General features: G+C 40.1%; 1 protein-coding gene across 1 annotated transcript in view; it reads left to right on the forward strand.

The window, feature by feature from the left end:
* The first annotated feature begins 812 nt into the window (after nt 1–812).
* LOC116974702 (collagenase 3-like) overlaps nt 813–19569 on the forward strand; it is a 72209-nt gene continuing 53452 nt past the window's right edge. The window contains exons 1-10 of the mRNA XM_033023423.1: nt 813–927; nt 1045–1301; nt 2412–2560; nt 4783–4908; nt 6416–6577; nt 7368–7482; nt 8540–8673; nt 8930–9089; nt 9301–9404; nt 10286–10383. Coding sequence (XP_032879314.1) covers nt 814–927; nt 1045–1301; nt 2412–2560; nt 4783–4908; nt 6416–6577; nt 7368–7482; nt 8540–8673; nt 8930–9089; nt 9301–9404; nt 10286–10383 — 1419 coding nt within the window. The 5' untranslated portion in view covers nt 813. The remainder of the gene's footprint in view (nt 928–1044; nt 1302–2411; nt 2561–4782; nt 4909–6415; nt 6578–7367; nt 7483–8539; nt 8674–8929; nt 9090–9300; nt 9405–10285; nt 10384–19569) is intronic.

Raw genomic sequence — 19569 nt, forward strand, 5'->3', positions numbered from 1 at the left:
GCCCTCCTACCACATGGGGATCCAGGTATCCAGCTGCACCCAACAAACCTGGGCTGAGGCCACTGAAAGGGAAAGTTTTCAAGAGAGAGTTAGACTGGATGTTTTCAAGAGAGAGTTAGATTTAGCTCTTAGGACTAAAGGGATAAAGGGATATGGGGAAACAGCAGGAACAGGGTAGTGATTTTAGATGATCAGCCATGATCATATTGAATGGTGGTGCTGGCTCGAAGGGCCTAATGGCCTACTCCTGCTCCTATTTTTCTATGCTTTTATGTTTCTATGAAAGGGGAAGTTGCCGACTTTCATGTGATTACGCTCCCTGTGGCATGCAAGGGAAGTAATTGACCAGTGTTGAGGTAAAGTCTGAATGCTCATATACCTGAAACATTAAAGCAATTTCTCTCTCCACTGAGTAATTCCTGCACTTTCTATTTTATTTCAGAATTTCAGTGCCTGATGTGTTTTGATTATCAATTAATTACATTGTGTTGGTGCTGTGATGAAAGTTCATTTTGACAACAAAATTTTACAAATGTTTGATTGACTCAAATGTAACATTCAATGGCCACTGGGCTTATTTATTCTCAAAAATACATGGAAGATTTACAAATATTGAATGAGGAAATGGAAGCACGTCCTTAAATAGACATCCTGGCAGACCTTAACCAGCCGTTATACAGCTGTGGTTAGCTCTTAATCACATCTGAATCATCCTGTAATTAGCAGAGCACTATACAAACCATAGTATAAAAGCTAGAAGGAAAATCCAGGAAACATAAGTGTCCTGAATATCCTTCAGTTGAGAAGAGAAAGATGAAGTATTTTTGGTCTCCAGTTTTATTTGCTTTAGTTCATGTAACATGTACTTCTGCTATTCCGCGACTTTTCGAAGCTGAGAAATATGAGAAGGATCGGCAGTTGGCTGAGGTACTGTACAGAATGCAAGTAACAATATGCTGTGAAATACATTTTCTAGTATAATACATTTTATTTTTCCTAAGAGGTAAAGGCAACATTAACAATGCTAAAACTTTTGTTTTGAAGACTTACCTGAACCAATTCTACAAGCTTGAAGATCACTCAACACAAATCATGGGAAAGTCCAAAACCTACAGAGCATCAGGTTTATTATCAGAGAAGATTAGGAAAATGCAAGAATATTTTGGCCTCAGAGTAACTGGCTCTCTAGATGCTGAAACTCTGGGAGTCATGGAAAAGCCTCGATGTGGAGTTCCTGACGTTGCTGAATATAATCACTTCCCAAGAAAACTGAAATGGAAACAGAATAAGTTAACATACAGGTAAACTTCTGCACAGTACATCTCACCAACAATTCAGTGTTTGGTTGGGCTAAACACTGTTAGTAGGATAACAGTATACAATTGTATTGGTACTCCATTCATCTTATAAATTTAGGTGATTAACTGAGAAGTCTTAAACTGAAAATTTACAGAATGTTTTGATTGATTCAAATTGATTTACAGTTTTCATTGTGCAAACAGCATCACACCCTTATGCCCCTGTCCCACTTAGGAAACCTGAACGGAAACCTCTGGAGACTTTGCGCCCCACCCAAGGTTTCCATGTGGTTCCTGGAGGTTCCCGGAGTATTTTGTCAGTCCCCCTACCTGCTTCCACTACCTGCAACCTCCGGCAACCACCTGCAACCTCCGGGAATCGCACGGCGGGGCGCAAAGTCTCCAGAGGTTTCCGTTCAGGTTTCTTAAGTGGGACAGGGGCATTTGTCTGCTTGTAATTGTAAAGAACTTGTGAATTAATGTACCAGTTGAATATTGATCTTATTATAGATAATTGGACTTGTAATTATGTTTAGATAATCTACAAATGGCAAAATAGTTAATAATGCAATGCCATTCAATATGTTTAGAAAGGGATTATTTTAAACTGTGTAGATAGGGATTGCAGATGTTGGCATATACCGAAGATAGACACAAAGTGCTGGAGTAACTCAAAGGATCATGCGGCATTCCGGAAGTTTTATTCATGACAATTTATGTTATATCCAGAGATTTAAAAAAAATTCAGGTCCTTTTTCAATCTCTGTAATTCAATCATTTAAAAAATAAAATTCTACATCTTTCCCCTGTTTGAGCTTGTTTAATTATTCAATTTAATGCTCCTTCTCTTTTATTTCTGTTTGTTTTTCAATCTTTCAATCATGTTGTTGAAGAATATAGATGTTATATCCTTATATTCCCTATGGCTTAAGATACTCTATTTGTCAAACCCAGCTTAAGGTTCCAACAATTTGTGGCACAAGAAATCTTTGTTGAAGAGAACAGGATGAGTTTAACTGGTGGCATACTATACGCTGAGAAAAGTCCTACTCCAGTAAGGTTTGATCAATTGTATTCAGTACAAATTCTTACTTTGTGCTTTCTTTATTAAAGAATTCTAAACTATACGCCGGATCTTTCACATGATGAGGTGCACCTGGCAATAGAGAAAGCTTTGAAGGTTTGGAGTGACGTCACGCCTTTGGAATTCAGCAGAATTAATGAGGGACAAGCTGATATCATGATCACATTTGGGGCTAGAGGTATGAACAGATTTATTTTAAGTTGTTGCTTTTTTAGTATAAATGTTGATGTCCAAAGTCCTTTAGGCTTTACTTTTAATACCTTGGTCTTTAGAGATACAGCAAGGAAACAGGGCCTTCAGCCCTTGCTGACCAACGATCACCGTATACTAATACTATCCTACACACTAGGGACAATTTACAATTTGACCAATTTACAAATTAACCCAAACACCTGTACATTTTTGGAGTGTGGGAGGAAACAGAAGCACCTGGAGAAAACCCACGTGGTCAAGGGGAGAAAGTACAAACTTTGTACGGACAGCATCCGTAGGCAGGATCGATCCCGGGTCTAAAGCGCTGTAAGGCAGCAACTCTGCCGCTATGCCATTGTGCCGCCCAAACTAATAAAACTTTTTTGAGGAAATATAATATGCACAAGCAACGCAAATAATTAAAATGCTTCAAAAGGTATCATGATCCAATGAATATTTCAAGTCGTAGACTGTTCATAATCATGATAGTGGAAGGAAACACAGACATTATTATTATTTATAATATGTGGTAAATAGTGGTTGATTCATAAACTAATAGATTTAAACTTATGTCTCTCAGTCGATGACCCCATTCTGGGCCATTGGTCTCGAGATGTAACTTTAAATCTCATCATGTCAGTTCGAGAAATTGAATCACGACAATGCAATTAATGTGAAACTTTTAAAAAGCTTGTCTTAGAAATAGTATGCATGAAACTACTGCTTGTTAGAAAAATACAATGTTCATGAATGCTCTTTAGGGAATGAATATTGGTGTCCTTACCTAGTTTGATTTGTATGTGACTCCAGACCCACTAATGCAGTTGGCTCTTAATTATCTCCTCAGTTCAGGTGGTGTCCAAATTCTATACATCAATCAATTAAAATGTATATCTGATTATTTATTTGGTGGTACAAATTTCCCATTTACTCTGTATTGTTAAAGATGAGATGGGTTCCGCACTCCAGAAATACTGCCCTGTAGGATCCTATATTCAATTACAGACTGGGGCTAAGGACGCAAATGTCTCTTGCATTGTAACAGTTTGTCCATTAGCTTAAAATAAGAGTAAAATGGAACCAGTGCTTCTCATTTCTCCTCAAACCAACTGTGCTAAATAGTCTGAAGAAGGGTTTCGGCCCGAAACGTCGCCTATTTCCTTCGCCCCATAGATGCTGCTGCACCCGCTGAGTTTCCCCAGCAATTTTGTGTACCTTTGTGCTAAATAGTCAATGGTCTGTTGGTACCTCTCATGATTATGTATGAAGTTCAGCTGTGGTGCACCAGAGAGCAGCTGGTGACAGTGCAACAAGACAGGAGACAGAGAAGCAGAACTTAATTCTGCAACCTGAGCACCAGGTAGCGGAAGACAATGACTGACCATTTCACACCAGTACTCCTGCCATCGACTTCTTAATGTGGCATTGGTCATAATATGTATATTATGTTCATATACAATCTGTTGCATATGTACAACATACAACATATACAACATAGTTTTTAGGGAGAAATAAGGAGAGCCATCCAAATATGCCCCATCCAGTTTTTTCTAGGGACACAAAAGGCTTTAAAATTGATTTCCATAGGGTCAAGAATAGCAGGAATTTCCCCTCTGACTCCATAAAGGGCCTGTCCCACTTAGGCGACTCTTTAGGCGACTGCCAGGGACTAGTTTTAATGGAAATCAGCTACGACACCCGGCGACAACCGACGACAGCACCTACGACAGCAAAAATTATCGCCACTCTCGCTGAAAAATTTTCAACATGTTGAAAATTTTGCTGAAGTCGCCTGTAGTCGCCCAAAAAATCGCCTAAGTGGGACAGGCTCTTTAGTATAGGGCTTTCTGGATTAATGGACTCCTATTGATATTCATGTTCACAACCCTCCACACACACAAAAATAGTTTTATGTTACTGAATATTGCAGTGACCTTAAGATTGAGATCTCCAGTGAGATGCCCTGATGGTTCCGGTAGGTCATGCGCAGCATGGTCAAGAGGTCTCACTTCCTATGGAACAGGAAGCTTGCTGCGAGGATTTTCATGTGTTTAAAACATATCCTTATGTGATTGGTGGGGAGATAATGGGAGAAGTTGTTATTTTTTTTTAATTTGTTTAACCCATCATTTCTAACACTTTGCATACAGTAAGCCATTCACAGCTTCCAAAATTGTTTTTTCATGCATTTTTTTGCATTATTTCCAGAACATGGAGACAATTATCCATTTGATGGACCAAATAGCATACTGGCCCATGCTTTTCCTCCAGGTGAAGGTATTGGAGGGGACGCTCACTTTGATGAAGATGAAGAATGGACAATGGGATCAAATGGTAAAACAATTGACTAATATTATTAACATAATAATCATTGGTAAAAATGAGCTTTGACCAATAAGGTTTTTTTCTGTAAAAGTGCAGCTAAGTTGTTAGCTAGCAAAATTAATCTTTAAAAAAATATTTTCCTTGGAATTCTTGATGTAAATTATTTTTTTTTCTGGTGGAGATTTAATTACAAAGAATCATTTTATTCATCGTCGCTCTGAAATATAATTAGATTGTAAGTTGTTAAAGCTCCTCACCATGAACATACTAATTCAACCCATTAACAGTAGCAATGTTACAACATTTTGAGATTTTAAAAATCAAGTCTGCAATTTATCCCATCAGATAAAGCATAAAAATAAGTTTAATTTGACACCTAATTCACTTTCATATCTCAAGTATTTAAAAGGTTATGGCCATTTTCATACTCGGAAATTAGCATCTTGTTCCCTATTGATTTTCTATGGACATAACAAAAAAGCTGTGATCGTGGACAGTCAAAAGCCCATAACTTTCTTAAAAATTAAGAGAACTGAATGAAATTTTCAGTTATCATAGATTGAAGCATTCTGAAACAAATATAAAATAATCTTACTTGGATGACCTGAAATTAAAGCATATAATTAGGTAGTTACCTAATTGGAGCTAATTTCAAACTTCAATTACTAGATCTAAACATCTATCCATTTCTTAATAAATGATTAACGTTTTTAAATAGCTTAAGTGTCTAAATAATATTCACAAATAATTCACAATAAAACATGATTTTTAAATCTCATTTACATTAATTTATAGGCCAAATGGAAGGAATTTAGTGTTTAATAGCTGTAAATTAAAGTCCATTTAAATCAGCTTTCTAGTGGGATCCTGTGAACGTGCTGGTTTAGAACGTTCACATTGCGCTAGATTTGTGCCCTCAAATGCCCAGAAAAATACTGCGGGATATAATGGGCCCAAAATTAGCTGCTCGCAATATTAAACTTTGTATAAAGGGATCTTAAGAAGCCCTTTTTAACATAAAAATAAACAGCCTACCTTCCGTTTTCCCCTGTATGAGATCCGGCCGTTTGCCGGCGGTCGGGGGTTTAGAGGTTAATTTTTAACCTACTATAACAATTTAATAAAGCCCTTAAAACTAATAATAGCTCAAGCGAGGGAATCTTCCAGCGATTTTTCACTAATATTTAACTAGGCTGAAAAACCTCGATTTGAACATCCTAGGGAAAATCGCGTTTTAAACCCGCCCCCCTCTAAACGGCGCCAAAATCGCGCACACGGGCTGGGACAGATTTTCAGCGACGCTTCAGGTACGTTTTGGAACATACCTATTAACAGATAAAATGTATTAATACACATTTTCAGCATGTCTGAGGAAAAAAATAAAGATTCTATGAAACTTATTACTGCTAAATTCCATGCTGTTAATACTTCATTGTTGGGACATTGGTTGATAATCATTTAAAATATCCATCAGAGAGGGTTTTAAATTTGCCATCTTGTAATCCTTTTACCTTAGGGTACAATCTTTTTATTGTGGCTGCCCATGAATTTGGCCATGCATTGGGACTGGCTCACTCTCAAGATCCCGGTGCATTGATGTACCCAATGTACGTATACACATCGATGAAACGGTTCCGTCTCGCACGTGATGACGTTAATGGAATCCAAGCTCTATATGGTAAGTTTAAGTATCAAATAAATGCTGAACTATTCCTGCCTTAGTAATCAATGATGATGCAGATAGTTTAAGCACTGTTTAGTTTTGTTTATTGTCACGTGTACGAGGTACAGTGAAAAGCTTCTGGTACACTGCCAGTGTAATGAATATGCTTTGATAGTTGTTTGTCCAGAATACAAAAAATTGCCATAAAATAACATTTTAAAGTTTGAATGTGTTGTGTCTCACCTTTATCTATTGGGCCTTTGAATTAAATGTAAATTAGAACATTCGGAAGTTTCAGTGTTTGTACCTTTATCAGCTACGTAGATTGCGTAACGGAGCTCAGGAAGAAATATCTACAGGTACACAAAATTGCTGGGGAAACTCAGCGGGTGCAGCAGCATCTATGGAGCGAAGGAAATAGGCGACGTTTCGGACCGAAACCCTTATATCTACAGTTTATTGAACTGACCTGGTGATGAGTGGTCTTTGTAATTGTGGACATCAAAGTTAATTGTGCTATTAAGTAGAAGGACACAATCATGCACACTCTTGTAATAAAGGAGGAGTATCTCAAATGGCCAAGAGATGATAGCATGGGTACTTGTATAAACCCAAATGTCCATTAATCCAGTTAATCAAGATTGGAAGCAATAAACCAGTGTGTTTTACAATTATACTTCCCTGATTTAATGATGTTATTCAGTACTACATAAGCTGTTGACTATTGTTTCCCATGCTTTCTTCACTGCCTGCTGTACCTGCATATTCCACATTATTTACAATATGTTTATTTACTTTTCACAAGGTTCATCAAATGAGGTGCATCCACCACCAGCAGAAACGCCTGATGTCTGTGATCCTTACTTGTATTTTGATGCTGTTGCTGGTCTTCGTGGAGAAACATTATATTTTAAGGACCGGTATGAAATTTGCAAAATATCTGAGAACAGTGCTTTTAATAACATTAATATAGGACTGCACCCTGCCTTATACAAGATCTGTTCAGTAGTCTGATGAAAATGAGGAAGAAGCTGTTCCTAAATCTGGTGGTGTATGCTTTCAGACTTATGTATCTTCTGCCTGATGGGAGAGGGGAATAGAGGGAATGATGGGGTGAAAAGGAAATTTTCTCAAGGCAGTGTGAAATGTAGGTGAAGTCGAAGTGGGGAGACTGATCTGTGCGATGGACTGGGCTACATCCACGACTGTCTTTAATTTCTTGCCGTTTTGGGCAGAGCAGTTGCCAAACCTAGCTGTGATGCATCCTAACAGGATGCTTTCTAAGGTGCAACTGTAGAATCCGGGAAGTGTCCATGACCTTTCTTTGTCATTTGGAGAATAAAAGCATTGGTGTGCTTTCTTGACCGTAGCTTCAATGTGGGTGGTTGATCCAGGACAAATTGTCAGTGACATTTATGCATAGGAACTTGAAGCTGTTGCCCATTTCCATTTTGGTACCATTGATGCTGATTGGGGTGTCTACTCCACCTCATATCTTGAGTCAGTAACTAGTTAGACTAGTCAATAACTATTTTGTGGAAGTAGGTGCTGATTCAAATCAGGGTAAAGTAGGTTGATGGACAGTACGGGCCGCTTCTGTTCCAGTTCTTCTTATGCTCAACAGAAGAAGCAATGAAAACCGGTCCAGCCTTATTATCCTGGGGCAGTGAATGGGGACAGGGGGAAATGACAGGCTTCTATAACCTGACTACTTCTCAGAGACCTCTGCACCCAGGGAAATGTTTTTTAACTGTATTTGATTTTGTAATGTAGAAATGATATTCATTCATGGAATGCATCACTTACCAGTTTTAATATCAGTATGTCAAGTAGTTAAAATAATATATTATTTGAAATTATTTGTCGATGTTGTGTTAAATAGACAGTCAAATATAACATATATGGAGGAACATGCCAATGTTGTATTTCTCATTTGGGCTACTTACACATTCTTATCATTTTTTGTTATTTTACTAGGTTTTTCTGGAGGAGATATCCACATCAATCTACTAGTGAGCTTGTTTTAATTAAATCATTTTGGCCAAAGCTTCCTGCCAGGATTCATGCTGCGTACGAAAATCAGAAAAATGGTTTACTCATTGTTATTAAAGGTGAGCCCTGTTTCTTTTCCTTACTGAGGACAGTGTTAAGGACAGTGAACTATCAATAGACAGAGGCATCATAAGTACTTTTGCAGAATTGCCTGATTTGCAAAAAGCCATCAGCGAGAGAGCACACAGTCAGGGGAGGCTTGGGAACTGGTGACTGTCTTCCATCCTAATGAGAAGCTGCCCTCTGGAGGAGTTATTTAAAAGGAAAAACGTTTGCTGATATGCAGATACCAACATGTGTCCTGTAATCCAATAGGAATGAAATACTGGGCCATCGACGGCTACAACATCATGCCGGGATATCCAAAGTCCATCTACAAATTTGGTATTCCAAAATACATCAGGAAAATAGATGCCACTGTTCATATTGAGAAGACTTCAAAGACATTATTCTTTGCAAGAGGCCAGTACTGGAGGTAATGGTTTGTTGTATAAAAAAACATTTATGCAAATACTTTAGCCTGAATGTAGCATTACCTGGCACCTGTTTTTGGCTATTGTTACTATTGTTACACACCTGTTATGTAGGTCAATTCTGTGATTTTTGTTTTTCAAGATTATGTAGAGTCCAGTGTCTAGATGTTTTGTTTGATAGTCCATCCCTTCACTTATCTTTTTGTCTTTTAGCTATGATGAAGTGAAACAGAGGATGGATGAAGGTTACCCACGACGGATGGTGGATGACTGGCCAGGAGTCCCTTCCAAGCTGGATGCAGCAGTTGAACATAATGGTAAATTTAGACACAAATATTATTTTCATACATTGAGATTTTGAAGTGTTGGTGTTTTTTTAAATTTCAGTTACAAAAGCTGCATTTGACCACCTCTGCAATGAAAATCTACACCTGTCAAAGTGGTGAAATGATGAACCAGGCACCTACATCTACATTTAATTCAAATGTTCACAGATCAATATTTTTAGTTAAAGAAACATTGCACTCAGCTTCTTCAACATCACTTAATTAATCTGATGATCTTTAAACTTCCAGATTAACCCCTGGTCTATACAGTGATGTGACTTAAGCAGAGCAGTATTGGGGTCAGTGCAATTCAATTGGATTCTGATTTATGGGCAAACATGTCATATATTCATATAGGTAGATACAAGGAACTGCAGTTGCTGGTTTACAAAAAAAGGCACAAAGTACTGGAGTAACTTCGCGGGTCAGGCAGCATCTTGGGACAATATGGATAGGTGACAGTTTCCGAGAAAAATGATGCAAATAGCACCCGCTGAGTTTCTCCAGCATTATTGTCTACCTTCGATTTTTCCAGCATCTTAAACAAATAGCCATTCATGTCACTTCTTTGGTGTTTCTTAACATCATGGCTCAGGTGAAACCCTCCACATTTACTTGCCATTTCTGATTAATCTCTGCTGATTTAATTGCCCCTCCTACTTTGATGTCACCTTCAAATTCAAGCATTGCACTGTTTCAGTTAGTAACTTTCATAACTTATACAGATTTTCTAAGATGCATCAGGACCAAAATATATTTTGCTAAAAACTGTTAAAAATGTGAATGCAGAAATACAAATGCATATCTGGAGAACATTGTTTGAAACTGATTGTGTGACCTCACTTGAATGTTATCTTTTATATGTTTTGCAGGATATATTTACTTCTTCTCTAAATCATCTCAGTTCATCTTCAACCCAAGTGAGCAACGTGTCTTTGCAATACAAAGAATCAATTCACTGTTGGGATGTTAAATTCCTCGACTTATCAAGCTGTGTCAAATAATCTAATTCGAGCATCTTTGCAAGAGGCGATTTATTGGGTCTGCACTAGTATAAAATCGAACAACAAACCAGAATATAATTTAAAATGCCTCGCCGTGTAGCCTACTTGTACGACATAAATTAAAAACTGATAATCTGGCATCCTTGGAATATTGGTGGGGTGGACCCGCAGATTTTCTGAATTATTACAAAGTTACCCCTACTAATAACCCAACGCAATTTCATTTCACATTTTCTTTTGAACCCAACACATTTTTCCAGTGAATATAATAAGTTTAATGTGAGAAAAAGAGTTCTGGTGAGTTCAGCTCATCTGTTTCAAATGGATAACCAGGTTTAGTGTAACGATGAGTGATCCTGAAGTTGAATCATCAGGAGATCTGAAAACATGGATACCAAATTATCAGTGTTTTACTTTAGTGTTGTGTTGAAAAAAGAATACAATCTTGTTTACATCATAACTGTTTGAATAGAAACATAGAAACAGAAAATAGTTGCAGGAGTAGGCCATTCATCCCTTCGAGCCAGCACCACCATTCAATATGATCATGGCTTTTCATCCAAAATCAGTATCCCATTCCAGCTTTTACCCTATATCACTTGATTCCCTTAGCCCTAAGAGCTAAATCTAACTCTCTCTTGAAAACATCCAGTGAATTGGCCTCCACTGCCTTCTGTGGCAGGGAATTCCACAGATTCACAGATTATATGTACGTAGTCAGATGATCCATGTTCTAATATATTTGAATGTATTATAAAATGCAATAAATTTGTATATACCTTTATAATATGGTAAAAACTTTTTTCCTCATTTCAGTCCTAAATGGCCTACCCCTTATTCTTAAAGTGAATAATCCTGTATTATTCCTTTACCTATTTATCATTTTTTATTGTACTTTTATTTTCTCATTGTGACTTGAAAAGATCATCCACACATTTTTCTCCTCCCGCCTCGATTACTGCAACTCCCTTTACACTGGAATCAGCCAATCCTCCCTGTCCCGCCTGCAACTGGTCCAAAACGCCGCAGCGAGACTCCTGACGGGCACCCGAAAAAGGGACCACATCACCCCGATTCTGGCCTCTCTCCACTGGCTCCCTGTGCGGTTCCAAATAAATGTCAAGATCCTTCTTTATGTTTACCAAGCCCTTAACGGGCTTGCCCCCACCTACATCAAAAGTCTGCTTACCCACCACACCACCTCCAGGTCCCTCAGATCGGCCGACTTCTGGTTACTGAACATCCCGTGGTCTCGGCATAAGGTCAGGGGCGACCGCGCCTATGCGGTTGCAGCTCCTAGACTGTGGAACAGCATCCCTCTTCCCATCAGAACTGCCCCCTCCATCGACTCTTTTAATTTGAGACTTAAAACTCATCTTTACTCTCAAGCCTTTCTTGACATCCTCTGAGAGAGGGCTATATGTATGTATTTATGTATGTATTTAATCTATGAACCACTGTTGTATAACCTTAGTACCTCCACCAATGTAAAGCACTTTGGTCAACGAGCATTGTTTTATAAATGTGCTATAGAAATAAAAGTGACTTGACAGTCATGTTAAATATTTATTTAGAACTTTAATATTTATATTCTGATACTTGAAAGGATTGTGCTGCTTATTTTTCGTGAGTTATTTTATTCAGTAATAATAAGTATTATGGAGGCAAACAAGGCTAAATTCATTTTGTCAGCCTAGCATTGAAAACTGAGATTTAATATCGAAACAAAGTGGTGGAACAAAGGATACTGAGCCCCATCATTTGTCATCTATTGTATTGTAAGCAAACCAAAATGTATGTAATTTTATTTCTTTACCGATATTATATGTACTTAGTCACAGATGATCCATGTACTAATATATTTGAATGTATTACAAAATGCAATAAATTTGAATATACCTTTATAATATGAACAATCTTTGGTTTGGTTTTCACATTGCTTTTTCCAGTCCCTTGATTCCACAGGGACCTAGAAACCACCAAATCTCCTTTATCTGCCTGCCTACCTTCTTTCTGTTGCAGTGAGGGTACCTATAAAGAATGCTGTTTGGATTAACATATGGAAGTGATGTTGGTCACATTCCTAGGCAGGTTCCCTTGTGGGCTGGGGTGTGGAACTAGTACCTGGTAGAGAGCTACTGTTATACAATGGGATGAATAGTCTAGCAATCAGGTAATGGACCAGACATTACAAAGTGAACTGTGGCTTGCACTTCAGTCAACAAGCATGGGTTGGTTACCTATTGCAATCTCCGTTCCCAATTGTCAGGTACTATCCATTTATGGTCCTTTGTAGTCAAGAACATAAAAACAAATCAGAGTTCTATAGCTCCATGCCAGTCTTTATGTTCCACAATACCTTCCTCCCACTTCTTAATATTTCTGTTGCCTCGTATAATTTTTAACTTTTTGCCATTTACCTCAGTCATTCCATGTGTTAACAATTTCCACATTCCAGCACCTTTCTGAGTAAAGACATTATATACAAACCCTTTGCCCAGTAAGTAATTTCCTGTGATATTAAGTAGTATATTCATTTGTTTCACCTTCATTGTTTTCTGTTTCCCATTAAAAAGATTGAGGGAGCAAGTGTGACGGATGTTGATTCTGTTCAAACCACAAGGGGGAACTATTGGTACATTCTTGGGTTTGTGGTTATTTACTACTACTTTAGCAAATGACAGGCAAAGGGAATTTAGAAGCTCCTCAAAATATATAGGGTCCTCAAGTCAGGTCAAGTTTTATTGGGATAAATACAAGTACAGTGAGGTACAGATACAATGAAAAATCTTCATTACAATATTTAGAGACATTACATCCAAACAGCAAAAGACAGAGATGTCCCATTCCCCTTTCTGTTCAGACTTACAATCATGCATTTCCCATTTATACAAGTCATTGAATCTGCATCCACAGTGTACTTGATTAGAACAACTTATTGCAGAATAATTTGGAACAGGGAAGATCCTTTTGAACCAATTGAAAAAAGGCATTCCATAGAATGACCAGAAATGTTGCCCATTCTTATTTCACTGCTTTCTTTTGAGTAGAAACATATCATTATGTATTTCCTTTGACTCATCCCATTTGCTCCAAAATCCAAAGGGGGCTATGGGCCCAAGCTATGCATGCCTCTTTGTAGGGTACGTCGAACAATCCTTGTTCGAGGAGTACCGTGGCCCTATCCCCGAACTCTACCTCTGCTACATTGATGACTGCAATGGTGCCACCTCCTGCACCCATGCAGAACTCACTGACTTCATCCATTTCAACACTAACTTCTATCCGGCACTCTAATTCACCTAGATCATTTCCGACATCTCCCTACTGTTTCTAGACCTCACTATCTCCATTGCAGGTAACAGAATACTGACTGACATCTACAACAAACCCACTGACTCCCATGGCTATCTAGACTACACTTCTTCCCACCCTGCTTCCTGTAAGGATTCCATCCCCTACTCCCAATTCCTCCGTCTATGCCACATCTGCACCCAAGATGAGGTGTCCCAAACCAGGGCATCGGAGATGTTCTCATTTTTTAGGAAACGGGGGTTTCCCTCTTCGACTATAGATGAGGCTCTCACCAGGGTCTCCTCTATATCCCGCAGCCCCGCTCTAATCCCTATCTCCCCCCCCCCCCCCCCCACTCATAAAAAGGACAGAGTCCCACTTGTCCTCACCTTTAACCCTACCAGCCATCACACACAACAGATAATCCTCCGACATTTTCGCCACCTCCAATGGGATACCACCACTGGCCACATCTTCCCATCTCCTCCCCTTTCGGCTTCCCGCAGAGAGCGCTCCCTCCATAACTCCCTGGTCAATTCGTCCCTTCCCACCCAAACCACCACCTCCTCTGGTACTTTCCCTTGCAACCGCAGGAAATGCTACGCTTGTCGCTTTACCTCCCCCCTCGACACCATCCAAGGACCCAAGCAGTCTTTCCAGGTGAGGCAGAGGTTCACCTGCACCTCCTCCAACATCATCTATTGCATCCGCTGCTCCAGGTGTCAGCTGCTCTACATCGGTGAGACCAAGCGTAGGCTTGGTGATCGCTTCACTCAACACCTCCGCTCGGTTTGCACTAACCAACCTGGTCTCCCGGTGGCCCAACATTTCAACTCACCCTCCCATTCTGAATTTGACCTTTCTGTCCTGGGCCTCCTCCATGGCTAGAGTGAGTCCCACCGCAAATTGGAGGAGCAGCACCTTATATTTTGCTTGGGCAGTTTACACCCCAGCGGTATGAACATTGACTTCTCCAATTTCAGGTAGTCCTTGCTTTCTCCCTCCTTCCCCTCCCCTTCCCAGCTCTGATGAAGGGTCTCGACCCGAAACATCACCTATTCCTTCACTCCATAGATGCTGCCTCACCCGCTGAGTTTCTCCAGCATTTTTGTCTACCTTTGATTTTTCCAGCATCTGCAGTGATTTCTTAAACATATCATTATGTCTGATCATTTTTGGCCCATTGCACCAGGATAATGTGACAATATTCAACCTCTGGCAAAAGAAATGGTTTGACTTTTCAAGCTGTCATGAAAGGATCTAACTCGATCAATTTTGCCCTGTCAGTAATATCCCACCTCTGGCTTTATATTTCACTCCTCTTCTCTCCTTATCTGATATCATTTGTCTCTTTTTCACCTCTAGCCTTCGTCACTTACTCCAGTCATCTTCCCAATAAAACCTCTCTTGTGGTTGGCACAGTGGTGCAGCGTTGGAGTTGCTGCCTTACAGCACCAGAAAGCCTCTGTCTGTTCGGAGTTTGTACGTTTTTCCTGTGATCGTGTGGGATTTCTCTGGGTGCACCTGTCTGCTCCCTCATTTCAAAGATGTGCCAGTTTGTAGGTTAATTGGTTTCTGTAAATTGTCCCCAGCGTGTAGGATAGAACTGGTGTGATCATTGGTCTTTGCAGATTCGGTGGGCTGAGGGGCCTGTTTCCATGCTAACATCTTCAAGTTTGTGGATGACACAAAGCTGAGTGGAAGGGTGAGCTGCGAGGAGGATGCTATGAGGCTGCAGGGTGACTTGGATAGATTGGGTGAGTGGGCAGATGCATGGCAGATGCAGTGTAATTGATGCAGTGTAATGTAATGCAGATTTCTCCTTAGACCCCCTTCGGTCACGGCTGACCATGGGTGTCTCCAGGGTGCTATTCCCTATATGGAGGACGCCTATGCGTGACTTTGTTTAACGCGGGGAGACTGGTGCACAGACAGCCACCCAATGGTCCTTAACAGATCAGGATCCAGTGGCATGGAATCCAAGACAACCGGACACCCTTTTCTGCTGCAGCCTTCATCCGCCTTCCCAGCCGCTGTGACGCTGCACAAAGGCCAGCCATCGTCCTCTGCCTGTTCCACCTTTGAGGTCTTGGTTGGATTGCTCTTTGTCAGAGACCTCCCCCTCGACCTTACTGCCGTGGGTTGACCTACCAGGAGCATAGCTCCAGATGGCATCGGTCTCAGGATCTCAGGTCCACACAAGCTTCTCCACCACGACAAGGTGACAATCCACGAAGAAGTGAAATGTAGATAAATGTGAGGTTATCCACTTTGGGGGCAAGAACAAGAAGACAGATTATTATCTGAATTGTGTCAGTTTAGGAAAAGGGGAGGTGCAACAAGACTTGGGTGTCCACTGAAAGTAAGCATGCAGGTAGAGCAGGCAGTGAAGAAAGCAAATGGCATGTTGGCCTTCATAATGAGAGGATTTGAGTATAGGAGCAAGGAGGTCCTACTGCAGATGTACAGGGCCCTGGTGAGACCACACTCGGGGTATTGTGTGCAGTTTTGGTCTCCTAATTTGAGGAAGGAAATTTCTTGCTTTTGAGGGAGTGCAGCGTAGGTTCACCAGGTTAATTTCTGGGATGGCGGAACTGACATACGATGAAAGAATGGATCAACTGGGCTCATGTTCACTGGAATTTAGAAGGATGAGAGGATATCTTATAGAAACGTATAAAATTCTTAAAGGATTGGACAGTCTAGATGCAGGAAAAATGTTCCCGATGTTTGGGGCATCCAGAACCAGGGGTCACAGTGTAAGATTAAGGGATGAGGAAAACATTTTCACCTAGACAGTTGTGAATCTGTGGAATTCTCCGTCAAAGAAGGCAGTGGAGGCCAATTCACTGGATGTTTTCTAGAGAGATAGATATAGCTCTTAGAGCTAAGGGAATCAAGGGATATGGGGAGCAAGCTGGAACGGGTACTGATTTTGGATTGTCAGCCATGTTCATATTTAATGGCAGTGCTGGCTCGAAGTGCCGAATGGCCTACTCCTGCATCTATTTTCTATGCCTCTATCTCTAAACTAAACTATCTCTAAACTAAACTAAACTAAACTAAACTAAACCTAAAACCCGTATCCACCTACACTTGCCAGGCTTTGTCTTCTCCCCAAGATAGGCACAAGGTACTGCAGTAACTCTGGAGAAAAGGTAGAGGTGACGTTTGAAGTCAAGATCCATTTCCAGACAACTCTCTTCCAGCAATTTGTGTCTTTTTTCGTAAACTAGTATCTGCAGTTCCTCGTGTCTCCCTTACTCTGTTGCTTACTATCATGACACGGGATCCATTTGATCCAGCCATTGAGAGCCAGCATCACCTCAACGAGCGCAGACAATGATGCCACATCCTGGCTAGAGTATGGCTGCACCAGAAGAAACTTTCCAGTCACATCCTGCTGTCCATTGTCTCGCTTCCTTCTCCTAGTCATACACAATTTCCAGAGGAAAACCTACTAGGCCACTCTACTGCAGGAGAAATTAGTTCAGCATCAGCTTTTAAATCAACTAAGTAACACTGTCGCACTAGCCAAAGAACAGACAGACATAAGAAAGCTCCTAAACAAACAGTTTGAAGAAATAATCATGCTACTAAATCAACCTGCATGTTGTTAATGCCACAACCTTGCAAACATATTTAATAAATGGACAACTCATCTGGTGTACTCACATATCACAGCAGATTTTTGTATATGAGGACTACAGTGATTAAAAACAGACACTAAAGTGTCCAATATCTCTTACTTGCAGCGAATTGTGGACGCAGCCCAGACCATCACACAAACCAACCTTCCTTCCATTGACTCCATTTATACCTCATGCTGCCTCAGCAAGGCCAGCAGTATAATCAAGGATGAGTCGCACCCTCCCCTCTCCTATCAGGCAAAAGGTATAGAAGTGTGAAAACGCATATCACCAGATTCAGGGTCAGTTTTTTCCCAGCTGTTTTCGGGCAACTGAAACATCCTACCACAACAAGAGAGCAGTGCTGAACTACTATCTACCTCTCTGGTGACCCTCGGACTATCCTTGATCGGACTTTGCTGGCTTTACCTTGCACTAAACATTATTCTCTTATCATGTATCAAAACACTGTAAATGGATCGATTGTAATCATGCATTGTCTTTTGGCTAACTGGTTAACACGCAGCAAAAGCTTTCACTGTACCTCGTTACAAGTGGCAATAAATTAAATGGAACTAAAACTCATCCTTCAAAATATGATGTCTGAACTTCTTATTTGGAATTCCGCCTCTTATTCACTACGTTTTTCTCTCAATAGCACCCCTGAATAATAGGAATGGGTGAACATTAGTGAAGTGATAAGCATGTCAACACACAATAGTTAGACCAACTCGAGACATATTGATGGAAAATATTGTCAACCATCATTCATTCATCAGTAGAGTCTTGTCGTGTATCTTAAAATAGCCAATTAAAGCATTGCTCGAAAAGGAACCTTAGTTTGAGCCTCATGAATGATTGCAAGTTCTCACAATGCCACCATTTAATCATGCAAATGCAATGTCACACTGGGTTTCAAAATGGCATTGGTAGTGTAAATAGCACTCTCCCAGCTACTGAAGAGTGTTGCTACTCAGTGAATAGATACGGCAAAGTGGTAGGAGAATGTTTCTTGGATTCAGAGGAATCTGAACATGCTGGTAAAGGACAATGGGCATGTAGGCTGTGTGACTCAAGGAAGAAAGTTTGGTTAATGTAGGAATACAGACTGCTTGGTGATGAAAAATGTTCATAATGAGAAAGTGGGAAAACAAAGAGAAGTGGTGGAAGGGAAAAGAGGTGAGCAAGTGGAGAAGGCAAAATAAAGGTGAGAGACTAAGGGAATCAGGAACTGTATCTGTGTCATCAGATTTAGCTCTTTTATAGCAGGGAAAGGAAAAGTCAAAGGGAGCCCTAGTGACAGGATATTTGTTTGTTAGCAGGGCAGATAGGACATTCTGTCTGTCATTTGATTTAATCCCATTTGTAAGAGAATGGGTTAATTAGGAACAGTCAGCACGGATTTGTACATGACAGGTCGTATTTTATTAACTTGTGTGAGTTTTTTGAGGAGGTGACAAAGGTGATCAATGAAGTGAATCTTGCTCCAGTGCTTTCAACGGTGTGTTGCTTCACATCACGAGTGTTAGGAATGTAATAAATGGGTTGACAACATTCAATTACGGTTGCCCAACAATGGGCATCAGCCCGTTGTAATCTGTCATTACTCAAGGCCAAGCACCCATTTAAATATACAACAGACATTTTAAATACTTGTGGGTTACGGAGATTTAACTGAAGTTGATGGGAGTCTGAAATTTGAATGGTCTCAAACACGCCCAAAGATCCAAGAAAAACAAAATAGGGCCTTGGTCTTCTTTTGTATTGAAATCTTGCTTTTTGTTAAATGACATTTTTATGGTTGGGTTTCACCAGTTTCAACGAGTTCTAGTCAAGAGTCAAGAGTGTTTTATTGTCATATGTCCCAGATAGAACAATGAAATTCTTACTTGCTGCAGCACAGCAGAATATGTAAACATAATAAATAATATAACAAAACTCGAAAAAATAAATAATAACAGTGCAATAGTAATAATAATAGTCTATTGTAGTTCATAGTTTATGAGGTTTTAGTGCTTAATAGCCTGATGGTTGTCGGCAAGAAACTGTTCCTGAACCTGGACATTACAGTTCTCAGGCTCCTGTACCTTCTTCCCGATGGGAGTGGTGAGATGAGTGTGAGGTCAGGATGGTGTGGGTCTCTGATGATGTTAGCTGCCTTTTTGAGGCAGCGATTCTGATAAATCCCTTCGATGGTGGGGAGGTCAGAGCCGGTGATGGACTGGACAG

The sequence above is a fragment of the Amblyraja radiata genome, chromosome 6, assembly GCF_010909765.2.
Source record: "Amblyraja radiata isolate CabotCenter1 chromosome 6, sAmbRad1.1.pri, whole genome shotgun sequence".
NCBI classification, from domain to species: Eukaryota; Metazoa; Chordata; class Chondrichthyes; order Rajiformes; family Rajidae; genus Amblyraja; species Amblyraja radiata.